The sequence below is a fragment of the Natrix helvetica genome (assembly GCF_964273705.1).
Source record: "Natrix helvetica genome assembly, chromosome: 1".
In the NCBI taxonomy this organism is placed as follows: Eukaryota; Metazoa; Chordata; class Lepidosauria; order Squamata; family Natricidae; genus Natrix; species Natrix helvetica.
Genome location: NC_138548.1, coordinates 346,298,094 through 346,319,901, shown reverse-complemented (window position 1 = coordinate 346,319,901; position 21,808 = coordinate 346,298,094). Strand labels below are relative to the sequence as shown.

General features: G+C 43.7%; 1 protein-coding gene across 3 annotated transcripts in view; it reads left to right on the top strand.

Moving 5' to 3' along the window:
* Window positions 1-21,808, top strand: part of DDR1 (discoidin domain receptor tyrosine kinase 1) — a 92,847-nt gene that overhangs the window by 54,565 nt on the left and 16,474 nt on the right. For all 3 annotated transcript variants that reach the window (XM_081960872.1, XM_081960871.1, XM_081960873.1), the window contains exons 4-11: window positions 1,772-2,000; window positions 3,318-3,465; window positions 4,385-4,487; window positions 6,966-7,152; window positions 8,078-8,324; window positions 12,487-12,639; window positions 13,172-13,329; window positions 15,045-15,243. In XM_081960872.1, coding sequence (XP_081816998.1) covers window positions 1,772-2,000; window positions 3,318-3,465; window positions 4,385-4,487; window positions 6,966-7,152; window positions 8,078-8,324; window positions 12,487-12,639; window positions 13,172-13,329; window positions 15,045-15,243 — 1,424 coding nt within the window. The remainder of the gene's footprint in view (window positions 1-1,771; window positions 2,001-3,317; window positions 3,466-4,384; window positions 4,488-6,965; window positions 7,153-8,077; window positions 8,325-12,486; window positions 12,640-13,171; window positions 13,330-15,044; window positions 15,244-21,808) is intronic.

Genomic DNA, 21,808 nt, shown 5'->3' with positions numbered 1-21,808 from the left:
ATTTTTTTAGCAACCAGTTCTCTGCCCGGTTGCTGGGTGGGCGTGGCCATGGGGGCATCGGCTAGCCTGCTTCCTGCACCATGGAAGGGGGCATGTTCACGGTTCTCAGGCCCCGGAGGCTTTCCTCTAGCCTCTGGGAGTGTGAAAACGGCCTCCCCCTGGCTCTGGACCTCCGGTACTTCCAGTACCATTTCTGGACTTCCGATACTTCTGGTAGGTCCATTTTTCACCCTCCCAGAGTCTCCTCACTTACCTGGCATCCAAAATGGGCTGTGTGGAGACTCCTGGGAGGGGTGGTGGGCAGGGCCAGCCAGTCCTTGCAACTACCAGTTCGGTGAATCAGATTAAAATTAACATCTGGTTCGCCCGAACCGGCTGAATCCCAATCCTCCTGCCTCCCCACTCTGGTGGGTCAGGTAGATGTAACAGGGAAAAGATTAGTCCTTCAAGCAATTCAGATTCTGTTAAGATATCCAAGCCAGATAAGAAGTCAGATCTTTTGTGCAATAATGTCGTGATTCATGAGCCAATATTCCCCCTATTCTTCAGAGGCTCATGGCAAACATTCTAAAAAAACCAAAACAAAATTCAAAAAGAACTGGATGTGCTAAAGAAGTCTGCCCTACCCACTTTAAAAATATCTCCGCACTCCTTAGGTTAGTGCAGTGTTTCTCATCCTTGGCAACTTTAAGACGTGTGGACTTCAACTCCCAGAATCATACCACACACACCCTCCCCCCCCCGTTTCCAATGCTACATAATTCTGGGAGCTGAAGTCCACACATCTTAAAGTTGTCACGGTTGAGAAACACTGAGTTAATGTGTAATTAGTAATTGTATCCCTCCTTTAAATAGGAGAATAGGGTAACTCATGTATATGTGTGCACTTCATTGGGAAGCCGTGGATGTTGGAGAAACAAGCAGGTTGAAAACAAAATAAAGGTTTTTTTTAAAAAAATAAACCCAAATGCAGAGATAATGGGATGGATGGATAATAGGATAATAGGTGGGATGTCTGCCCTGGGATGAGAAATGTGAAAACATATTGGAATTGTACGTGATCTCAAACTGGGATCAAACTAAAATAAAGCAATAGAATAATAGAATAGAATAATAGAATAGAATAGAATAGAATAAATAGAATAGAATAGAATAGAATAATAGAATAGAATAATAGAATAGAATAGAATAGAATAGAATAGAATAGAATAGAATAGAATAGAACAGAACATAATTCTTTATTGGCCAAGTATGATTGGACACACAAGGAATTTGTCTTTGGTGCATATGCTCTCAGTGTACAAAAAAAGACAAGATACATTCGTCAAGAATCATAAGGTACAACATAGGGTACAAATAAGTAATCAGGAAACAATCAATATCAATATAAATTTTAAGGATAAGAACAGCAAAGTTACAGCCCTACAGTCATAAGTGAGAGGAGATAGGTGTTAGGGACGATGAGAAGACTAATAGTAATAGCAATGCAGGGTAAATAGTAATAGAAACCAGGAGACATGAGTTCTAAGTCTGGTTGGGTGATTTTGGGCCAGTCATTCTCTCTCAGCCCAATTCACCTCACAAGAGTGGCCGTTGTGGGGGTTAAAGTGGAGGAGGAATAAATAGTCTGTTGAGGTATTTGCAAAAACAATAAAGGCAGGATTAAAACAAATACATAAATAAAACGAGCTCTGTGATATAGGCAGTCCAAAAGGCCTTTATCTCACATCTCAACAACTTCACATCACAACCACATCTTGTTGTTGCACAGGCTGGGCCTGAGTGAGGGCGATGGAGCTTGGTGCCCTGCAGGACCCGTCTATCCCAATGATGCCGAGTACCTGGAAATAGACCTGCGGCGGCTGCATTTCCTCACCTTGGTGGGGACGCAGGGACGTCATGCCGGTGGCCATGGCAAGGAATTTGCTCGCTCTTATCGGCTCCATTACAAGCGGGACGGGCATCACTGGATGCCTTGGCGTGACCGGTGGAGCAACGAGGTACGGTAAAATGGGGACCTTTGTAACTCCTTCTCTAGCAGCGGGAAAACATGGAAGCGGATCGTTTTGTGGAGAATGCAACTGTGCCTAATCCATTGTTTCTCAACCTTGGCACCTTTGCAATGCATGGACTTCAACTCCCAGAATTCCCCAAGCAGTATGGCTGGCTGGGGAATTCTGGGAGTTGGAGTCCACACGTCTTTTTTTTTTAATTTATAAGAATCTTATTGGGTTTTTTTAAAAAAAAAACATTTATAGGAAAGGGTAAGTAGGTGTACAAAAGTTTTTGACAGCTACATCGTGCCGAAGGTAGAAGTCCCCCCCCCCCAAATCTCACAACTTTTACAAAAGAGAAAACCAAAAAGTAAAAGATAAACAGTAACAGTTTTTTGTTTTACATTGTATCAACCATATGTTCAATCATCTCTTGTGTCACTTCCAGAAATTACATTATATCAACAATTGCAATAATGTTTCGAATATATTTACTTTTTGTGACCTGAATCTTTTCAATATTGCTTCCTCCCCCCATCTTCTGGCAGAGCCACGGACCCTCCCTCCTTAGAGTCCACACATCTTAACGTTGCCAAGGTTGAGTGGAGATAGTCTTCGACATTTCTTTAGCGATGTTGTAACGCAGGGGTGTCCAAACTTGGGAAGGTTAAGACTTGTGGACTTCAACTCCCAGAATTCCCCAGCCAGCTGGCTGGGGAATTCTGGGAGTTGAAGTCCACAAGTCTTAACGTTCCCAAGTTTGGACACCCCTGTTATAACGGCACTGGAGAAAGTGACTTCTGACTGCTTTTCACATTTATGACTGTCCATTGTTCACATGATCAAAATTCAGACACTGGGCAACCGGCTCATATTGATGACGGTTGCAATGTCCCGGAGTTATCTGATCGCCTTTTGCAACCCTCCTGACAAGGCGAAGCCAATGGGGAAGCCTAGATTTCGTTAACAACCGTGTTGCTAATTTTAACAACTGCAACGATTCATTTAACAACTGTGGCAAGAAAAGGTTGTAAATTGGAGCAAAACTCATTTAACACGTGTCTTGCTTAGCAACGGACGTTTCGGGCTCAATTGCGCTCGTATATCGAGGACTACCTGTAACCGCTGCTCTAATCATCAGATCGGGCAAAGTTGACTCGTTAGACCAGGGGTGTCCAAACTTGGGAACTTTAAGACTTGTGGACAGCATGGCTCTGAGAGTTGAAGTCCACAAGTCTTAAAGTTCCCAAATTTGGACACCCCTGTGTTAGACCATACTCAACCCTTCTTTCATTTCGCTCTTCACTCCTCCTTTTCTCTTAGGTGATTTCAGGCAATGAAAACACTGATGATGTGGTGTTGAAGGATCTGGGCCCACCTATCATTGCGCGGTATGTCCGCTTCTACCCCCGTTCAGATCGGGTCATGAGCGTCTGCTTGCGGGTGGAACTCTACGGCTGTGTCTGGAAAGGTGAGTAAAACAGTGTTTGCATTGTTTGAGGGTACAGTGTGTTTTAGCAGGGGTTTTTCCCCCAGGCTGGGTGAATAGAATGGAATGGGAATGGAGATAGGAACAGAATAACGACTTTATTGTCACTTTGAATGTACACTAATCGCCATAGATTAAAATGAAATTTTGTTGCATACAGCTCTCAAAGGGTCTCCACCTCCAATATACACTATCTAAACATGACAAAATAAATAAATACAAAAATTATGCGTATACCCACATCTATGACACAGAGAAACAAAACAGTCTTGCTCGGATATATTCATGTACGTGGTGAGAAAAGCGTATCTTGCGAGTTTACCAGACGGATGGCATAGGGAGCAAAGCGGTTACCGAAACTGGTAGTCCTGCTAGAAATACTTTGAAACCTCCTCCCAGAGGGGAGCAACAGAAACAGACTGTAAAGTGGGTGTGTGGGGTCGCTAACAATGGTTTGAGCTCTAATCACATAGAGCTTATAAGCAGTATCATGAATAACAGGAAGTGAGTTTCCTATGATCTTCTCGGCTGTCCTTACCACTCTCTGTATGGACTTTCTATCTGAGGCACTGCTGCCTGGTCATGACTTTTTGAATATACTTTGCTGGGTTCAAATCATGTACCACGCTAGCCAGTCTTTCCAAACCTACCATATTCAACTGAAGCACATTATATCAGGGGTCCCCAACTCTCAGTCAGTGGACCAACACTGATCTGTGGCATGCCAGAAAACAATCCATACAAACAAGCGAAGTCCCATTTGCAGGATGTGGGCAGCACACAAAGCCATGCCCCCTCCAGTCTGTGGAAAAATCTCTCTCCCTAGAACCCATCTGAGACTTGCATCTAATGGTATAACAAGCTGGAAACTTATTTCTGAATGCCTTGTGTCCTTCCACAGATGGCCTTCAATCCTATACAGCCCCTTTAGGCCAAGTGATGCCTTTGGTCCCAGAACAGGTCTACCTGAATGACTCCACTTACGACGGGTCCAGTGTCAGCAAGTGAGTGAGTAAGAGGCTCCTGAGTGGCTTTCAAGCATAGCAACAGGGGTTGAACTGGATGTTTGTTATTCAACATGTTCATTCTCTGTTGGCTTGCAAAATCATGTTGGGTCAATCCTTCCAGTGTTCTCCAGTCATATGTAACTACAGTCTTCTAGAGTTTTGCACCTTCAGGCATCTAAGAGTTCAGAGAGTTTTACAAAAGATGTGGAGACTCTAGAAAGAGTGCAGAGAAGAGCAACAAAGATGATTAGGGGACTGGAGGCTAAAACATATGAAGAACAGTTGCAGGAACTGGGTCTGCCTAGTTTAATGAAAAGAAGGACTAGGGGAGACATGATAGCAGTGTTCTGATATCTCAGGGGTTGCCACAAAGAAGATGGAGTCAAACTATTCACCAAGGCACCTGAAGGTAGAACAAGAAGCAATGGGTGGAAACTAATCAAGGAGAGAAACAACTTAGAACTGAGGAGAAATTTCCTGACCGTTAGAACAATTAATCAGTGGAACAACTTGCCTCCAGAAGTTGTGAAGGCTCCAACACTGGAAGTTTTAAAGAAGATGTTGGATAACCATTTGTCTGAAGTGGTGTAGGGTTTCCTGCCTAGGCAGGGGGTTGGACTAGAAGACCTCCAAGGTCCCTTCCAACTCTGTTATTCTATTCTATTCTAATCTTTGGCTGGGAAAATCTGGATTATCATTCATACCCAAAGTGTAAAGGAAGATGTATTTTTAAAATTTATTTGTAAGTGATTTTATGCGGCTTCGGTCAAAGTTAATTTAAATGACTCACTTAGGGATAAACCAAAAATAGGTGTAAATATCCACAGTTCAAGTCCGTTCATAGTAGACTTACGCACTTCCAAAGGGCAGCCCCTACATCTCGGGTGCCTACGTCATTAATACTTCAGCATCCGAAATACCTATCTAAAAAACCAAATGTTCAGCATCTTCCTAATACCAACAGAAGGGAATATTTGTAGCTCAGAGTTGAACTACTGTGGGGTCCTTGGTGCACTCTGAGCTTGATTGTTTGCTTGCAGACAGTTCATTATCCAACTAGGTAACATCAACAATGCTAGGAGGGAGTCTCTTCAGTCCCTTCCAGCACTTGATGGTGTTATCTAGTTGGGTAATGAAATGTCTGCAAGAAAACAACCAAGCTTAGGGAGCACCAAGGACCCCATGTTCCCAAATATTAATGAAGATGCTGATCTTATTTTGGGGGAGGGGGGGAGAGTGGATTACAGAAGAGGAAAGAAAAAAAAAGCCAACACAGTCCTAGGCTGCATCAACAGAGGGATAGAATCAAGATCACGTGAAGTGTTAATACCACTTTATAATGCCTTGGTAAGGCCACACTTGGAATACTGCATTCAGTTCTGGTCACCACAATGTAAAAAAGATGTGGTGACTCTAGAAAGAGTGCAGAGAAGAGCAACAAAGAGGATTAGGGGACTGGAGGCTAAAACATATGAAGAACGGTTGCAGGAATTGGGTATGTCTAGTTTAATAGAAAGGAGGACTAGGGGAGACATGATAGCAGTGTTCCAATATCTCAGGGGTTGCCACAAAGAAGAGGGAGTCCAACTATTCTCCAAGGCACCTGAGGGTAGAACAAGAAGCAATGGGTGGAAACTAATCAAGGAGAGAAGCAACTTAGAACTGAGGAGAAATTTCCTGACAGTTAGAACAATTAATCAGTGGAACAGAAGTTGCCTCCAGAAGTTGTGAATGCCCCAACACTGGAAGTCTTTAAGAAGATGTTGGATCGCTATTTGTCTGAAACGGTATAGGATTTCCTGCCTAGGCAGGGGGTTGGACTAGAAGACCTCCAAGGCCCCTTCCAACTCTACTATTGTATTATTGTATTATTGTATTATAAATCTCTGTCCAAGAATGTTCACTTCTGAATCCCACTTGTTATGCATTGCAGAGTGTGAACATTCCTAGTTTGGTTACCTTATGGCAGGGGTCGGCAACCCGTGGCTCTGGAGCCACATGTGGCTCTTTCATCCCTCTGTCGCCGGTCAGTGCCACAATTTTGAGAGGAGCTTCTGGTTAGGGGTGGGGGGAGCACGGCGCATCAGGACAAGACTTTAGGTTGGGTTTTCCCATCAGCTCCACAATTGATAGGGCTTTCGGTTAGGATAGTTAGAGGAAAAAGGATGCCGTGCTAGGAGGAGACTCTATGGTGAAGGAACCAGACTTCCGGTCAGTTCCAGAATTGAAAGGGGGGGGGCTTCTGGTTAGGACCTTTGTGGCTCTTTGAGTATTTAAGGTTGCCGACCACTGACCTATGGGGTACTTGGGCATATGTTTAAGTGCTGCTTCTGTACTTCATTGTGTACCTACTCTTTACAGATGTTCCATAAAATTAATGGAACTAGTGCTGTACGTAAGAGTTTTGAGGGATCCTAGACTTTCTTTTCCTCATCCTGTTTTCCCTCTTTTTGCTTGGGATCCTTTATAACGCAGGTTACACTTTGGGGGTCTTGGCCAGTTGACGGATGGAGTGGTGGGACTGGATGACTTCACCCAAACCAAAGAGTTCCGGGTTTGGCCTGGATACGACTACGTGGGCTGGAGCAAAAGATCTTCTCCTGAGGGTTTCATCAAGATGGAGTTTGAGTTTGACCGACTCAGATCCTTCACATATATGAAGGTAAACAGCATTTTCCAGGAGAGGACCCGATTGGGTGTGAAGAACTGGCAGGATTAATGGCCAATTAAAAGACACATTCCTAATACCGACAGTCCTCAGTTTGCAGCTGATTCCTTACCAATCATTTGGGTGGGGTCTCATTCTGCTAGAACAGGAATCGGCAACCATCGGCTCTGGAGCTCCATGTGGCCCTTTCATCCCTCTGCAACTCCCTGTCACCAGATGGCACCACAACTTTGAGAGGAGCTTCTGGTTTGGGTGTGGGGGGGGGAAGCACGACATGCCAGGAGGAGACTCTATGGCAATGTTTCTCAACCTTGGCAACTTGAAGATGTCCGGACTTCAACTCCCAGAGTTCCCCAGCTAGTATTCACTGGCTGGGGAATTCTGGGAGTTGAAGTCCAGACAATTTCAAGTTGCCAAGGTTGAGAAACACTGCTCTATGGCAAGGGGCGGGTTTTCCAGTTGGCTCCACAATTGAGGGGGCTTTCGGTTAGGACAGATAGAGGAAAAAGGACGCTGCGCTAGGAGGAGACTCCTCTTATGGTGGAGGAACCGAACTTCCGGCTGGCTTCAGAATTGAGCTTTTGGTTAGGACCTTTGCGGCTCTTTAGGTGTTTAAGGTTACCAACCAGAGGTGGTTTGGTTCCAGTTCAGTCTGGATCAGGCAAACCGGTAGTAGCGGCAGCGGGAGCGGGAGGCAGCGGGAGGCTCCACCCACCTGCCCGGACGCGTCTCGCGTGTTCCTGTGCCCCCAAGGCAATAGTAAAAAAATTGGCAACCCACCACTGTTGCCGACCCCTGTGCTTGAATATTAACACGGGGAAGGGAAATGAGTGTGCTTCAGAGTTGACTATCTTTTTTATTATCCTGATCTCCTCTCCTTCCCATTCCCATTTTTTTTCTCCTTCACCTCAATCTCCAGGTTCACTGCAGCAATATGCACACACGTGGCGTGAGGATCTTCGAGCGGGTGGATTGCCTCTTCAAGCACAGCCTTGCCACAGCTTGGGAGCCTCTCCCTGTCTCCCTACAGCTTTCGGTGGATGTCAGGGACCCCAGTGCCCGCTCTGTCACCGTACCCCTGGATGGACGAATCGGCTTGTTCGTCCAGTGCCATTTTTACTTTGCCGCTGAGTGGATGCTCTTCAGTGAAATTGCCTTTCTCTCAAGTGAGTTGGGGCTGGGACCTGGGTGATTGCTTGAGGCCAATGACCCAAAAGTGGAAGGTAGAATGAAGCCTTCAAAGATTTCACATAATTGTTGTTACTCATTAGTGTCAGTCATACTGACAATACTGGCTAAGACTGTCCTGGTGGACAACCATTTAAATATGAGCCAGCTGTGTGCAGCAGCTGCCAAAAAAGCCAACACAGTTCTAGGCTGCATCAACAGAGGGATAGAATCAAGATCACCTGAAGTGTTAATACCACTTTATAATGCCTTGGTAAGGCCACACTTGGAATACTGCATCCACTTTTGGTCACCATGATATTAAAAAGTTGTTCAGACTCTAAGAGTACAGAGAAGAGCAACAAAGATGATTAGGGGACTGGAGGCTAAAATATATAAAGAATGGTTGCTAGAATTGGTTACGTCTACTTTAATTAGAAGGGACGCAGTAGCTCAGTGGCTAAAACGCTGAGCTTATCGATCAGAAAGGTCAGCAGTTTGGCAGTTCAAATCCCTAGCACCGTGTAACGGAGTGAGCTCCCTTTACTTGTCCCAGCTTCTGCCAACCTAGCAGTTCGAAAGCATGTAAAAATGCAAGTAGAAAAAATAGGAACCACCTTTGGTGGGAAGGTAACAATGTTCCATGCGCCTTTGGCGTTTAGTCATGCCGGCCACATGACCAAGGAGACGTCTTCAGACAACGCTGGCTCTTTGGCTTTGAAACAGAGGTGAGCACCGCCCCCTAGAGTCTGGAATGACTAGCACAGATGTGCGAGGGGAACCTTTACCTTTACCTGACTTTAATGAGAAGTAGGACTAGGGGAGACATGTTGTAAAGTTGTAAATACTCCAACACTGGAAGTTTTTAAGAAGAGATTGGACAACCATTTGTCTGAAATGTTATAGGGTTTCCTGCCTTAAGCAGGACGTTGGACTAGAAGACCTCCAAGGTCCCTTCCAACTCTGTTATTCTAAATACTAGAGTTTACATGCAAATGTTCTAGGTTCAACACTCCATGACTTCCTCTTGAAAGCGTTTGAGGTTTGAGATCTTCTTGGAAAAGAAAGATCCATATTTGAAACTTTGGAAAGTTCTGGAGAATGTAGTTATGACCATTTAATGACTGTTTGAAGTTACAACAGCACTGGGAAAAAACGATTTACCACAGAACCTCAGGCTTATAATCACTGCAATGTCACATCATTAAAATTTGGATGCCCGGCAACTACAGTATTTATGACAATTGCGGGGTCTCTGGGTCATGTGATCAACCATTTGCGACTTTTCCCACCAGCTTTTGAGAAGCAAATGGGAAAAGTCAGGGTCGCTTATCAACATAAATTCACTTTATTCACTCAGTGACCACTGGGACTTGCTTAATCACCAAAGCAAAAAAGGCCTTAAAATTGAGTGCGCTCACTTAACAATTGCCTTGCTTAACAACAGAACTTCTGGTTGTAATTATGGTCGTGAGTCAGTTGTACTACCTGTACAATTTTAGACCCAAGCCTGGATCAAAAGAATGGAGCTTCATTTTTGCCTTTTAGCTTCAAGGGCTGTGTTACTGTCTGTCCCAGAAACGTAGATAATTGACTTTTGATCGTCATTGCACTCAAAGTACAATATCCCTCTGGATGAGTCCACTTAGATCAGCATTGCCTTTTTCAAAGACTGATAGGAGGGGGAAGAAATAAACCTCTAAGTGAGGAGAATTCCACATACACCCCCGGCCGCCCCATTGCTTTGTGGAAAGTTGTGCATTTGTTCCAGCCATTTGCAGCTGTTGTCCTGCCTGGAAGAAAAGGAGAAAAGACAGTGCAGGAGAGCAGGGCATTCCTTCCATGCCTGAAGGAAGGGAACAAAATCAACCCTCTGCAGCTGTGACCAGCAGCCAAACTCTTCGGCATTTATTCCAAACTGCCTCCACTTCGCAGCAGGTGGGAGGAGAGGCCTTGGAACATGGTTAGGAGATGACATGGCCTTTCCCCCAATTTACCTCCTGAGAAATACTATTAGAAAACTCCTTCCTTCCCCCCTCTCCTCCAATCTGTTCTTCCTCTGTATGTTCTGGACATCTGTGACAGATGTGGGAAAGCCCATCTGCTGTGTTTCCAGGCCAAAGAACAGCAGGGTGGACAGTCATTGGGATGGGAGAGTGGCAGGTTGTGGGGAGACTGCTTAATCACCAAACTTTCCCCAGTAACCCAGCCTTCTTCTATCAAGGATGTCAGACCAGTCCTACTGGTTCAACGCAGGGCTTTGTTCCTACGGATGGGCCCACAGATGCCTCCGGGGTGCTTGCGGATAAGAAATTGAGACATCTTTCTTTCTCTGATTTTCGTTCCCTCAACCCAGGAGAGCTTTTTGTTCTTCGAGATCAGTCAGTCAATTTCTACAGCTGCCCATCACAATGAATGACTCTCAGAGGTGGGATTTAGCCGGTTCGGATCGGTTTGGGTGAACCGGTAGTGGGCACAACCCCATCCTATATCACTTGTGTTTTGTGATGGTGCATGCGCGTGTGGATGGTGCGCAGGAGCGAATTGCCATGTTGTTTGATGTTGCAAGCACACATGCACGGACGGCACACACAAGCAAATTGTCGCTGTTTTGTGACACTACACGCATGCGCGGACGACAGCCAAGGGAGTGTGCAGGTCCACATGCGCTCACATGTCCAATGCTGGGCGAACCGGTTGTTAACAGTATGTGAAGCCCACCTCTGATGACTCTGGATGACTCACAGTTCCAAAAATATAGTAGAAAACATTTTATTAACAGCAGCCTCTTGCCGGACGGGATTGGCAACCGGCTGCAGCAGATCTGGAGGTTTCCCTGGCCACAGGTCGGGTAGCTTTTGATGTAGGCCTCAATGTCCTTCTTCATCTGTGGCCACCAGAACTGCCTATTTGGCCAAGTGGAGCGTCTTCAGGAAGCCGAAGCGACCATCTTGCTTGACGTAGTGGCAGCATGGCCCATCCTGTTTGGCCCTCAGATGTTCCCCAGCTGGATTTCATTGTGGAACTCCCAGAGAGCCACAGGGACACAATGATATGATTTTCCAAGCAGGCCCACTTCATTGTGTTCCCGGGCTTCCACTCAGCCCGCAAGCTGGCCAAATTGTTCCTGACCCATATCTACCGACTACACAGCCATTGATGGTCCTCTGTGAAGATCTTCAGTCCTCCTTGGAAAGTTATCCAAAATGGTGGGCACACTTGTACGTTACGGCAGGGCATTCCATGTTTTGATGAAGTGCCGTGTGAACAGCTGCTTTCTTTGATCTCTTCTAAATCTGCCCTTCTTGTTCCCTGATATTCCGTACCTAATTTCACAGTGGGTGGAAGAAGCAAGGAAGGAGTTTGCAGAGCAAAAACTACAAACAGGAGAGGAAGGGTTAAATTATCTACCTGCATATCCTCTGGATCTGCTTATCACCAATTCCCCACACCAGGGTGGATTTGACTTAAATCAAGTTGATTTAATCAAGTTGATTTAAATTAAGTCCATTTAAATCGTGATTTAAATCAAGTTGATTTAAATCAAGTTGATTTAAATCAAGTTGATTTAAATCAAGTTGATTTAAATCACGATTTAAATCACGATTTAAATCACGATTTAAATCACGAGTAAAAAGGCTTTTGAAAGAGCAACTGTCATCTCGGTCCCGCAGCGGTTCCTCCTCTGGCCCTCTGTTGACTCACCGACAGTCCCAATATTGCAGAATATACAGCCTCACGCTACATAACTAAGCTCCATTTCATGCTGAATAAACTAAATTATTAATGTATCTTAAATAGAAAACTATCTTTAGATGGATTTTTACTCCAAAAGCCTTTTATTAAAATAAATTTGATAAAAATAAAAAAAATCTGACTTAAATTTTAAAAATCCGGTTTTGTTTTGTTTTTGTTTTTTTAAAAATATTGATTTTTATCCACCCTGCCCCACACCGAAACTACTGCTAAATTTCCCAGGTCCATTGTGGCATCAAGATATATAACGTTCCATAAATGGATAAAAATCCAGCCATTTTGTCCAAGGCCTTCCTGCTTTTGTTGTGTATGGTGTCTTCTTTTTGGCTTTTGCACCTCAGTTGACGGATACCTTCTTTTCTCTTCCCTTATTCCTATTCCCCTTTCTGTTTTCTTCCCATCCAGATGTTGTGGATGACCCTTCTCTTGCTGTTTCAAGTCAGTATCCCGCAGTGGTGGCCCCACCTCACCCTTCAGGCCGCAATCTTCCTCTCTCTCCGGCTCTTGGTTCCCCGCTCAATGACGAAGCCGACGGCACCTCAAACCTCACCCAGGCAGGTGAGTAGCTTGCAGATCGGAGTGTCAGGGTACCAAGTAATAGATCCATTGCAAGCAAAAACTCCAAGGCAGATGGATTCCTCAAAGAACAGCTTTATTGGAAATATCATATTGGCACATATCTGGTGAAAACTGACTCTGAAAGATCGCTTAGTTTTCACTTAATTAAAAGTGAAAGTTTTTTCCTCAGCCCCAAGCAATCAATCACATGGCCCAATCAAAGCATTGTCTGCAGGTCTGGTGACATCACTCCTTCTTCCGGCCAGGTGTAAGAATGTCCTTGGTTCCCAAGAGAAAGTATTTTGTTTTGACTACACCACCTCAGCTATCTCTAATCCCGCCGCCCTATCCCATGCTCCAGTGTGGCAGCACTGAAGCTCCAAGATGGCTACGGCCAGGCCAGGTTCAGAGTTGACCCAGAGAGCACGTCTCTAAATTTTCTTCCACTACCACCACAGTACCAGAAAAACATAGTCACATGCACCTAAAGTATCCTCTCAACTTACTTTTTCTATGCTTCTTTCCTCGTAAGATCTCGAGGGCGAAGTGAAATCTGGCCAGCCAATCGCGAAGGATGACAACAGCAACACCTCCATCTTGATTGGCTGCTTGGTGGTCATTATCCTCCTTCTCCTGGTTGTCATATTTCTCATCCTCTGGCGTCAATATTGGCAAAAGATTTTAGGAAAGGTAAGATACGCGGAGTCAAGGAAAAGTTTGCATCTGTTTGAAAGGACTTAAGAATGACTCCCCCCTCCCCAGCTGAAGTCTGCTGGCTAAAAAGCAGATTCCCATCTGTTACTTGACAATATGAGAGAAAATTTATTTATAGAGAAATCCACCCAGTCTTCTAGCACAGTACAAGGATCAAGAAAAGATAGTAACTCTGTAGTAGAACTTTTTATATGAAAGAAATCAGGTTAGGTTCTAGTCTCTCTCAGGATTCCTTCAGGGGAAGGATTCTGGCATCACCTGCTAAAAACAAACAAACCAGAAACAAACAACAGACATCCATAGTTATTCAAGAGAAACATTACAAAGCTACAAGGATAAGAGTCTGAATTAGACAAAGCGGCTTTCTAATTTGTCTTCTGCTCCATCACTGTCTATGGGGATTCCCAATTATCCAGGTCAAGGTTGTCCCAAAGGTGCTTTTTCAAGCGGCAACTCGACTTCCTTGTTTTTCTTTGAAGACGTTTCGCTTCTCATCCAAGGAGTAATCCAAGAAACATTCAGAGCTGAAGAAGCTTCTTGGATGGGAAGAGAAACATCTTCAAAGAAAAACAAGAAAGTCCACTTTCCTCTTGAAAATGCACCTGTGCTCTATCAGTGCTTGAGGTCTTGCAGTTTTCGTTGGAATAATGAAATTAACGTCGCAGCATCACGCTGTAAGCTCCACTCCTGTGTGTTCAATATTGTGAAGTATAGAAAAGGGATGGAGTGTGTGTTGTGATGCTATAATACTCCATGCTCATGTTTACTACTACTACCCAACATCTTGGATGCTACTGGGCAACATTTCTAGATTCTGGACCCAAGATAAAATAACATTTAATTAAAATGGCGTCTGGTAGGGTGATGTGTCCTTGGTCTCGACCTTGAGAGCCGTCAGCAGAAGCTTCTGAGGTGTCCTAGGAAGCCACCAGAGAGCCACCATCTACAGTGCAACAAGAATGAAGAAAGTGCTAGATATGGGGGCGTCCCTTCTTATTCCAACTTTGGTAGAATAAGTGTCTATAAGAGATTCTCCTTTGTCCAGGTCATGGTTGTCCCAAAGGTGTTTTTCTAAAAGGCAAGTGGACTTTCCCGTTTTCCTTGAAAATGTTTCATTTCTCATCTGAGAAGCTTCTTCAGTTCTTCTTCAGAACTGGAAAATATCAACTTGTAAAGCGTTTCCATGACTACTATCATGCCAACATAGTAAAAGGGAGGAAGGGAGGAGAATTCCATGCATACCTTTGGCCGGAGTCAGGTCTCATATTCCTACAGCTGATGTGTGAAATGCACATGTTCATAGCCTGCCGTAGGCACCTTGTTGGTGGATGTGATTTATGACATAGACAGAGGGGAGAGGATACAGGGGTAAAGTTCAAACGCAATTAAGCGGAAATCAGTTTCGGCTCCACAGAAGAACATGCCAAAATGTTGATCCTAATAAATGAATTGATTTCTTTTGAACTTTGACTCGAGGCTCGTAAATTAATTAGGTCATCCTTTGGAAACTTCACAGAAAGCTTCTTGGATGAGAAGCAAAACGTAAAAAAAGGAAAAAAATCAATTGCTTGCCTTTTGGAAAAGCACCTTTGGTATTTGGAAGAAGAAGTGTTATTCAGAGGTGGGGAATGAAAACTCTGCCATCCCTAGCTTAGCAATCTTCACTGTTTCTCAACAATCTTGCTGTGTAGGCTCAACGCCGCATCTCTGACGATGACCTCACTGTCCACCTCTCTGCACCGAACGACACGATTGTCATCAACAACACAATGAGCTCCAGCAGGCACTCCAACCGATACGAGCGCATCCTTTCAGGTGAAACAGAATACCAGGAACCGAACAGGGCACGCATGAAACTCCCAGATCTTCCTCACAGCGCCGAGAGTTCTGGTGAGAGGCTGTTGGTGGAATTGTTTTATTTATAATTATTTTGTTTAAAGTGCCGTATTTGCAGGCACATTCTGCCCACAACCTGGAGTTCGAGACTGACACAAGAGCTTCAGGGTTGACTCAGTTTTCCATCCTTCCAAAGTTGGTAAAATGAGGTTGTTGGGGAGCAAGATCCAAATAATGCTTCTATATTGTAAATTGCCCAGAGAGTTCCGTAAAACACTGTGCAGCGGAGTTTATAAGCCTAAATGCTATTGCTATTTTATTTATTAAAACATTTTAACTATTAAATTATTGGGAAAAGTGAATGAAAACAAAGGGGCAAGAGAATGAAGCAGCCAAGGTGATAGGGAGGAAGAAGAGAAATCCCTTGAATATTTGTTAGGAATGCCATGATTTATTATTTATTGAGGTGCGAATTTAGTTGTATCCCTTATGACCCACAGTGACTTTTGAAAAAAAAGCCAGCAATGAAAACATAATGTAATGTTACCCTAATATAACAGTATAAAATAATAAAACGTCCATGGTAAACAGTATGATCCAAATAAAATGTCCACAGTATGCCCTTTGTTGTCATTGTTAGTTGCGAAGTTGTGTGCAACCCATCGCGACCCTATGGACAGGCCTTCCTGTCCTCTACCATCCTCTGGAGTCTATTTAAGCTCATGCCGACTGCTTCGATGACTCCATCCAGCCACCTCATTCTCTGTTGTCCCCTTCTTCTTTTGCCCTCAGTCGTTCCCAGCATTAGGCTCTTCTCCAGTGAGTCCTTCCTTCTCATTAGGTGGCCAAAGTATTTGAGTTTCATCTTCAGGATCTGTCCTTCTAAAGAGCAGTCAGGGTTGATCTCCTCTAGGACTGACCGCTTTGTTTGCCTTGCAGTCCAAGGGACTCGGAGGAGTCCAATAGTCCCTACAATAAATTAAATTAATAAATCCTGAACCATAAATGACCTTGCAGTAGAATTGCTCAACAACAGTTTCATAGAAGATGGCACTCATCCTTCAAAGGCTTTTTGAAATAAATTCTATATTCACTGCTTTAAGTAGGGCCACCACCACAGGCAATAGGGGAGAAATAGCCAATATGTGTGTTCATGAAAGCCACAACTCACAACAATTCATATTCTTAATTTGGTGGAATTATGGAAGAAGGGCACTTTAATGGCACGAGATTAGATAGATGTTCTTTTAGGGCACGTTCTTTCAAGAAGGAGGAGAGCAGCCATAGTCTTTGACCATTTTGAGATGTTCATGAAAAAGCAATATGGTAATTATTTGACTTTTATTCTTGTACTCATAAATGAAAGTATGAGACGAGAGGTCCTTGGTGCTCTCTGAGCTTGCTTGTTTTCTTGCAGACGTTTAATTACCCAAACTAGGTAATACCTGTTCTGACAGAGGCTTCCCAAGAGCATAAAGCAAACTCCTGGTCCCAAGAAAAAACCCTTTTATTAATTTACTGTGAATTCTGCTCACTCACATCCAGCAAAGTCTTTCAAGGGAGGATTTACAGTCACAGACCTTATCTGGCTTGGAGAGCTGACAGGCCGATCTCTGCAAAACTTGGCAAGGAGTCTCAGAGAGTCATGAACCAATTAAGCGAGTTAATTGTCTCCTGCAAACTCCACTCCCCCTTTGTTCCTCTTTTATTTCCTCTGGGAGGGGCCATTCATCATCCACCCGTGGCCTCTTTTAAGCACAGCCTATTCTAAATGTTTCTCTTTTAATTGCAATTTAATTTTTTTAATTGTTCTTTCTGGTTTCCTCTAGTGTTCAAACTTCAAAGTTTCATCCTACCAAGTTTTTAAAAAAGAGAATTCAAAACAAACCCAATCAATCAATGGCCTTCTCATGGCAAGAATTCTTATAATTAATTCCAAAATCTTATTTCAAATCCATCAGAACCATTGATATGTTTGTAATTTTCCAAAATCAAAATTCTAATCTCCTTTTTGGTATTGTTTTTTTTTTAAAAAAGATCTTAAACTTGTATTTAAAACTTCTCTGGTTCAGCATCGAAGGGAACTTGCTCCGTGCTGTAAAACATGTAGATTCAAAGGTTACTTAATAGGTAAAAATTCACAATTTCCAAAATGGATTAGAAAAGAAGTATTCAAATCCAGTGTTGTTTTGAAGGTGTTGATGATCATCTGAACAAGATAATAATAATAATAATAATAATAATAATAATATTTAATGCTTCTAGACCGCCCCCTCTCCCGAAAGGGACTTGGGGCGGTGTACAGTTCATACAAAATATAACAAGATACAATAAAATTAAATTTTATTGTATGGCTGTTTCCTAGTTTCACAGAGTGCTAAACCTATGGAAACCACTTTCTTGCCGTCTCCATGCGAGGAGCAGTTGTAAAGAGTACTTATGGGTGATCTCAAGCCCTCTCCTTGTATGGAGAGTAATTATACAAAGAGCTGGTCAGCTCCACTTTTAATGGAGCCATCTTCAGTTCACCATTTCTTCCCCCAAAATCCCTATTGTTGTGCATTTAGTGTGAGTGTGTGTGTGTATGTGTGTGTTTGCATTCCCTTGCTTGTATCAAAAATACCAAAAGTAGGCTTTTGTTATAAACTGCAAGCTGTGAATTGAGAGTCAAGAAAGGGGTTAAAAAAGGAAGCAGTCCATTAATTGGGATGTTTTGTTAGTGGTTGATTTCATTTAATGGTAAAGGTAAAGGTTCCCCTCGCACATATGTGCTAGTCATTCCCGACTCTAGGGGGCGCTGCTCATCTCTGTTTCAAAGCTGAAGAGCCAGGGCTGTCCGAAGACGTCTCCATGGTCATGTGGCCGGCATGACTAAATGCCAAAGGCACACAGAACGCTGTTACCTTCCCACCAAAGGTGGTCCCTATTTTTCTACTTGCATTTTTACATGCTTTCGAACTGCTAGATTGGCAGAAGCTGGGACAAGTAACGGGAGCTCACTCCGTTAGGCAGAGCTAGGGATTTGAACCGCTGAACTGCCGACCTTTCTGATTGAGAAGCTCAGCATCTTAACCACTGAGCTAAGGCTGAGCAAAATTTCTAGCAAAATGAGTTATAACCTGCTCCTAAATTATGCTGATTTTATGACCTGCTTTTTCAGTACTTTTTGTTTTTAATGTAAAAGAAACTGCAAATGGAGAACTAACACTCACGAAAAGAAAGCTTGATTTCTTCCTGATGTGCTTAATGTCAGCGTTCCAGAATTAAATCAGAGTTCAAGGCATAACTTTCATCAAAGTTCCAATTTATTAATGGAGACATGTTGGTACATCTGTGGAAACCCGAATCTGAAAGCTTCCTGGGTTTTCCACCCAGTTGAAAGTTCATGATTCTGTCCCCACACCCACAAGTCCATCACATGGTCCAATCTTCCTCTGCCACGCTGGCATTTCCACCCATCTAGTTCCGGTCAGGTGCAGAGGTACGGAGACAATGAATGACCTTGGGCTTCTAGAAAGGAATGTTTTTATTTTAACAACAACGCATTCTACTCCTTACTATGCCCCCTCCCAATTCCCCACTAATGAAACAGCATAGTAAAGAAAGAGAGAGAGTATGTGGCAGGCCAAAGATCTTAAAAGGAATATGACTGCAGGCCTGACATTTAGTTTCTAAATGCAAAGCAGTATCTCCATACCTTTTTTCCTTGAATGAAAACAGTAACGCGATGCCACCTATTGTTTGACATGGAAAAATTTCAGGAATTATTATTTTTTAATTCTTTGAAGCAAGTAGGTTTGCTTAAATTTGAATCGAGAATGCAGGAAGTAAAAGAGAAAATTAAAACTGACAGGTAGTCCTCGGCTTTCAACCATTCGTTTAGCAACTGCTCATTATGATGATGTTGGAAAAAGTCCTCGCACTTAAGACCGGTTCTTGCACTCATGACTGTCGCATCACTCTCATGGTGACACGGTTGTAACTCAGGTGCTTGGCAACTGGCTCACTTTTACAACCAACTGCAGGGTCTCGCGGTCATGTGATTGCAACTTTTGGAATAACCGTTGCACGCTTACGACCACTGTAACAGCCATGTATTTTTTAAATGACCGTTGTAAAAATGGTCATAAAGTCAAGTCCTACTTGACTTACGACTGCAGCAATTTAGGGGAGAAATTCCAGTGCCAATAGTGGTCAAGGACTACCTGTAGAAGATCAAACCTGACTTCTGGCAGTGAATGGAGTTCTTTTTACACCATATTTCATAAAAATTGTGGGGTTTTTTTCTCCATTTCATATTGTATTTCTCAGCCCAAAACATGAGGCCTTTTGGTAGTTATTCCAGAGGTGGTATTCAGCAGGTTCTGATCAGTTCTGGAGAACCGGTAGCGGAAATTTTGAGTAGTTTGGAGAACCGGTAAATATCACCTCTGACTGGCCCCGCCCCCATCTATTCTCTGCCTCCCGAGTCCCAGCTGATCGGGAGGGAATGGGGATTTTGCAGTAACCTTCCCGGCCATGCCCACCAAGCCACGCCCACCAAGCCACGCCCACAGAACCAGTAGTAAAAAAAAAACAATCCCACCACTGAGTTATTCCCATGGTTTAGGTCAGGGGTGTCCAAACTTGGGAACTTTAAGACTTGTGGACTTCAACTTTCAGAATTCCCCAGCCAGCCATGCTGGCTGGGGAATTCTGGGAGTTGAAGTCTACAAGTCTTAAAGTTCCCAAGTTTGGACACCCCTGGTTTAGGTAGATGGTGAGATGGTCAATCTTGTGGCTCCTAACACTTGTGAGTCCTACTTTTTCATGCTACTGAAGAAGATTCCACTTGATACTTTATCTGAGGAAGAGAGCACGGGTAAATCCAGCAGATAATTTCTCCAAAATATTTCTCCTTAGCTTCATGCAGGTTATTATATTTTTTTGTGAGGGAACTTTCAGTCATTTCTTTCTGGAATCTAGAGTCTGCCAAGTAACGGTGGCATTATTTCAGTTGCCCTTGATGTAAAGAAGGTTTTAATTCTTTTCCCTGGAGGTCCTTGAGTCATTTTATGGTTTGCTTTCCAATGGTTTGAAAGATGTGGAGACTCTAGAAAGAGTGCAGAGAAGAGCAACCAAGATGACTAGGGGACTGGAGGCTAAAACATATGAAGAACGGTTGCAGGAACTGTGTTATGTCTAGTTTAATAGACTAGGGGGAGACATGATAGCAGTCTTCCAATATCTCAGGGGTTGCCACAAAGAAGAGGGAGTCAAACTCTTCTCCAAAGCACCTGAGGGTAGAACAAGAAGCAATGGGTGGAAACTAATCAAGGAGAGAAGCAACCTAGAACTAAGGAGAACTTTCCTGACAGTTAGAACCATTAATCAGTGGAACAGCTTGCATCCTGAAGTTGTGAATGCCCCAACACTGGAAATCTTTAAGAAGATGTTGGATAGCCATTTGTCTGAAACGGTATAGGGTTTCCTGCCTAGGCAGCGGGTTGGACTAGAAGACCTCCAAGGCCCCTTCCAACTCAACTCTTCTCTTCTCTTCTCTTCTCTTCTATTCTATTCTATTCTATTCTATTCTATTCTATTCGATGGAGGAAAAGTGGGGAAGGACGAGCAACAGGAGTTTTTAAGTTCTGGGATAGGTTGTCTCAGCTTTGCTGCCTCCAGACGTTTTTGACTGGAATATCCATTATCCTGAGGTGGGGTACTGGGGTCGTGTATCTTGATACGTCTGGACAGATTGAGAAAAACAAGCCTTGGTTGACTCCTTTGAAGAAGGAAAAAGCAGGTGTGATGGGATGTGCAGCTAGAGATGGAGTGGGGGGGAATCTTAGCAAGGACACAAGAGTTTCCCATGGAGGAGGGGACCCATTTCAGAAAAAGACCTAAAATTAGAGATTGCTCAGTCCTGAGCTGGATAAGGGAAGGAGGAAAAAGTTGAGGGTAACCACACCATAGAACAGGGGTGTCCAACTTTAAGACTTGTGCACTGGCTGAGGAATTCTGGGAGTTGAAGTCCACAAATCTTAAACTCACTAAGGTTGGATACCCCTGTTCTATAATCTCCCAGATATAGGTTAGAAAGTTACAGATAATCCTCGGCTTATGACCAGAGTTAGGGCCAGAACTTCCTTCGCTAAGTGAGGTGGTTGTTAAAGTAGCTGTGCCTGACTTTATGACCTTTTTTGGCTGCTGTTGTTAAGCAAATCACTGCATTTGTTAAATGAATCATGCAGTTGTTAAGTGAACCTGACTTCCCCTATTGAGTTTGCTTGTCAAAGCCAGCTGGGAAGTCACAAATAGCGACCACATGATTGCTGCAACTGTCACGAATACATGCTGGTGGCCCAGGGGTATGCTGCAATGGTCATAAGGGTGGGGACCAGTTGTAAGACACTTTTTTTTTCAGTGCTGCTGTAACCGTGAACAGTTGTAAGTCGAGGATTCCCCGTAGAGCTTTAGTCTGGCAAGATTCTGTCTGTTGGGCATAAGCAAATAAAGAACTGGACTCGATTGGCCGTCACTGGCCGTCTTTGGGCTTAGGCCTACCATCAGGTCTGGAAATGTCAGGATTCTGGGTCGCTTCCTTCTGTCCAGCGATACTAATGATGGCTGGTTCCCA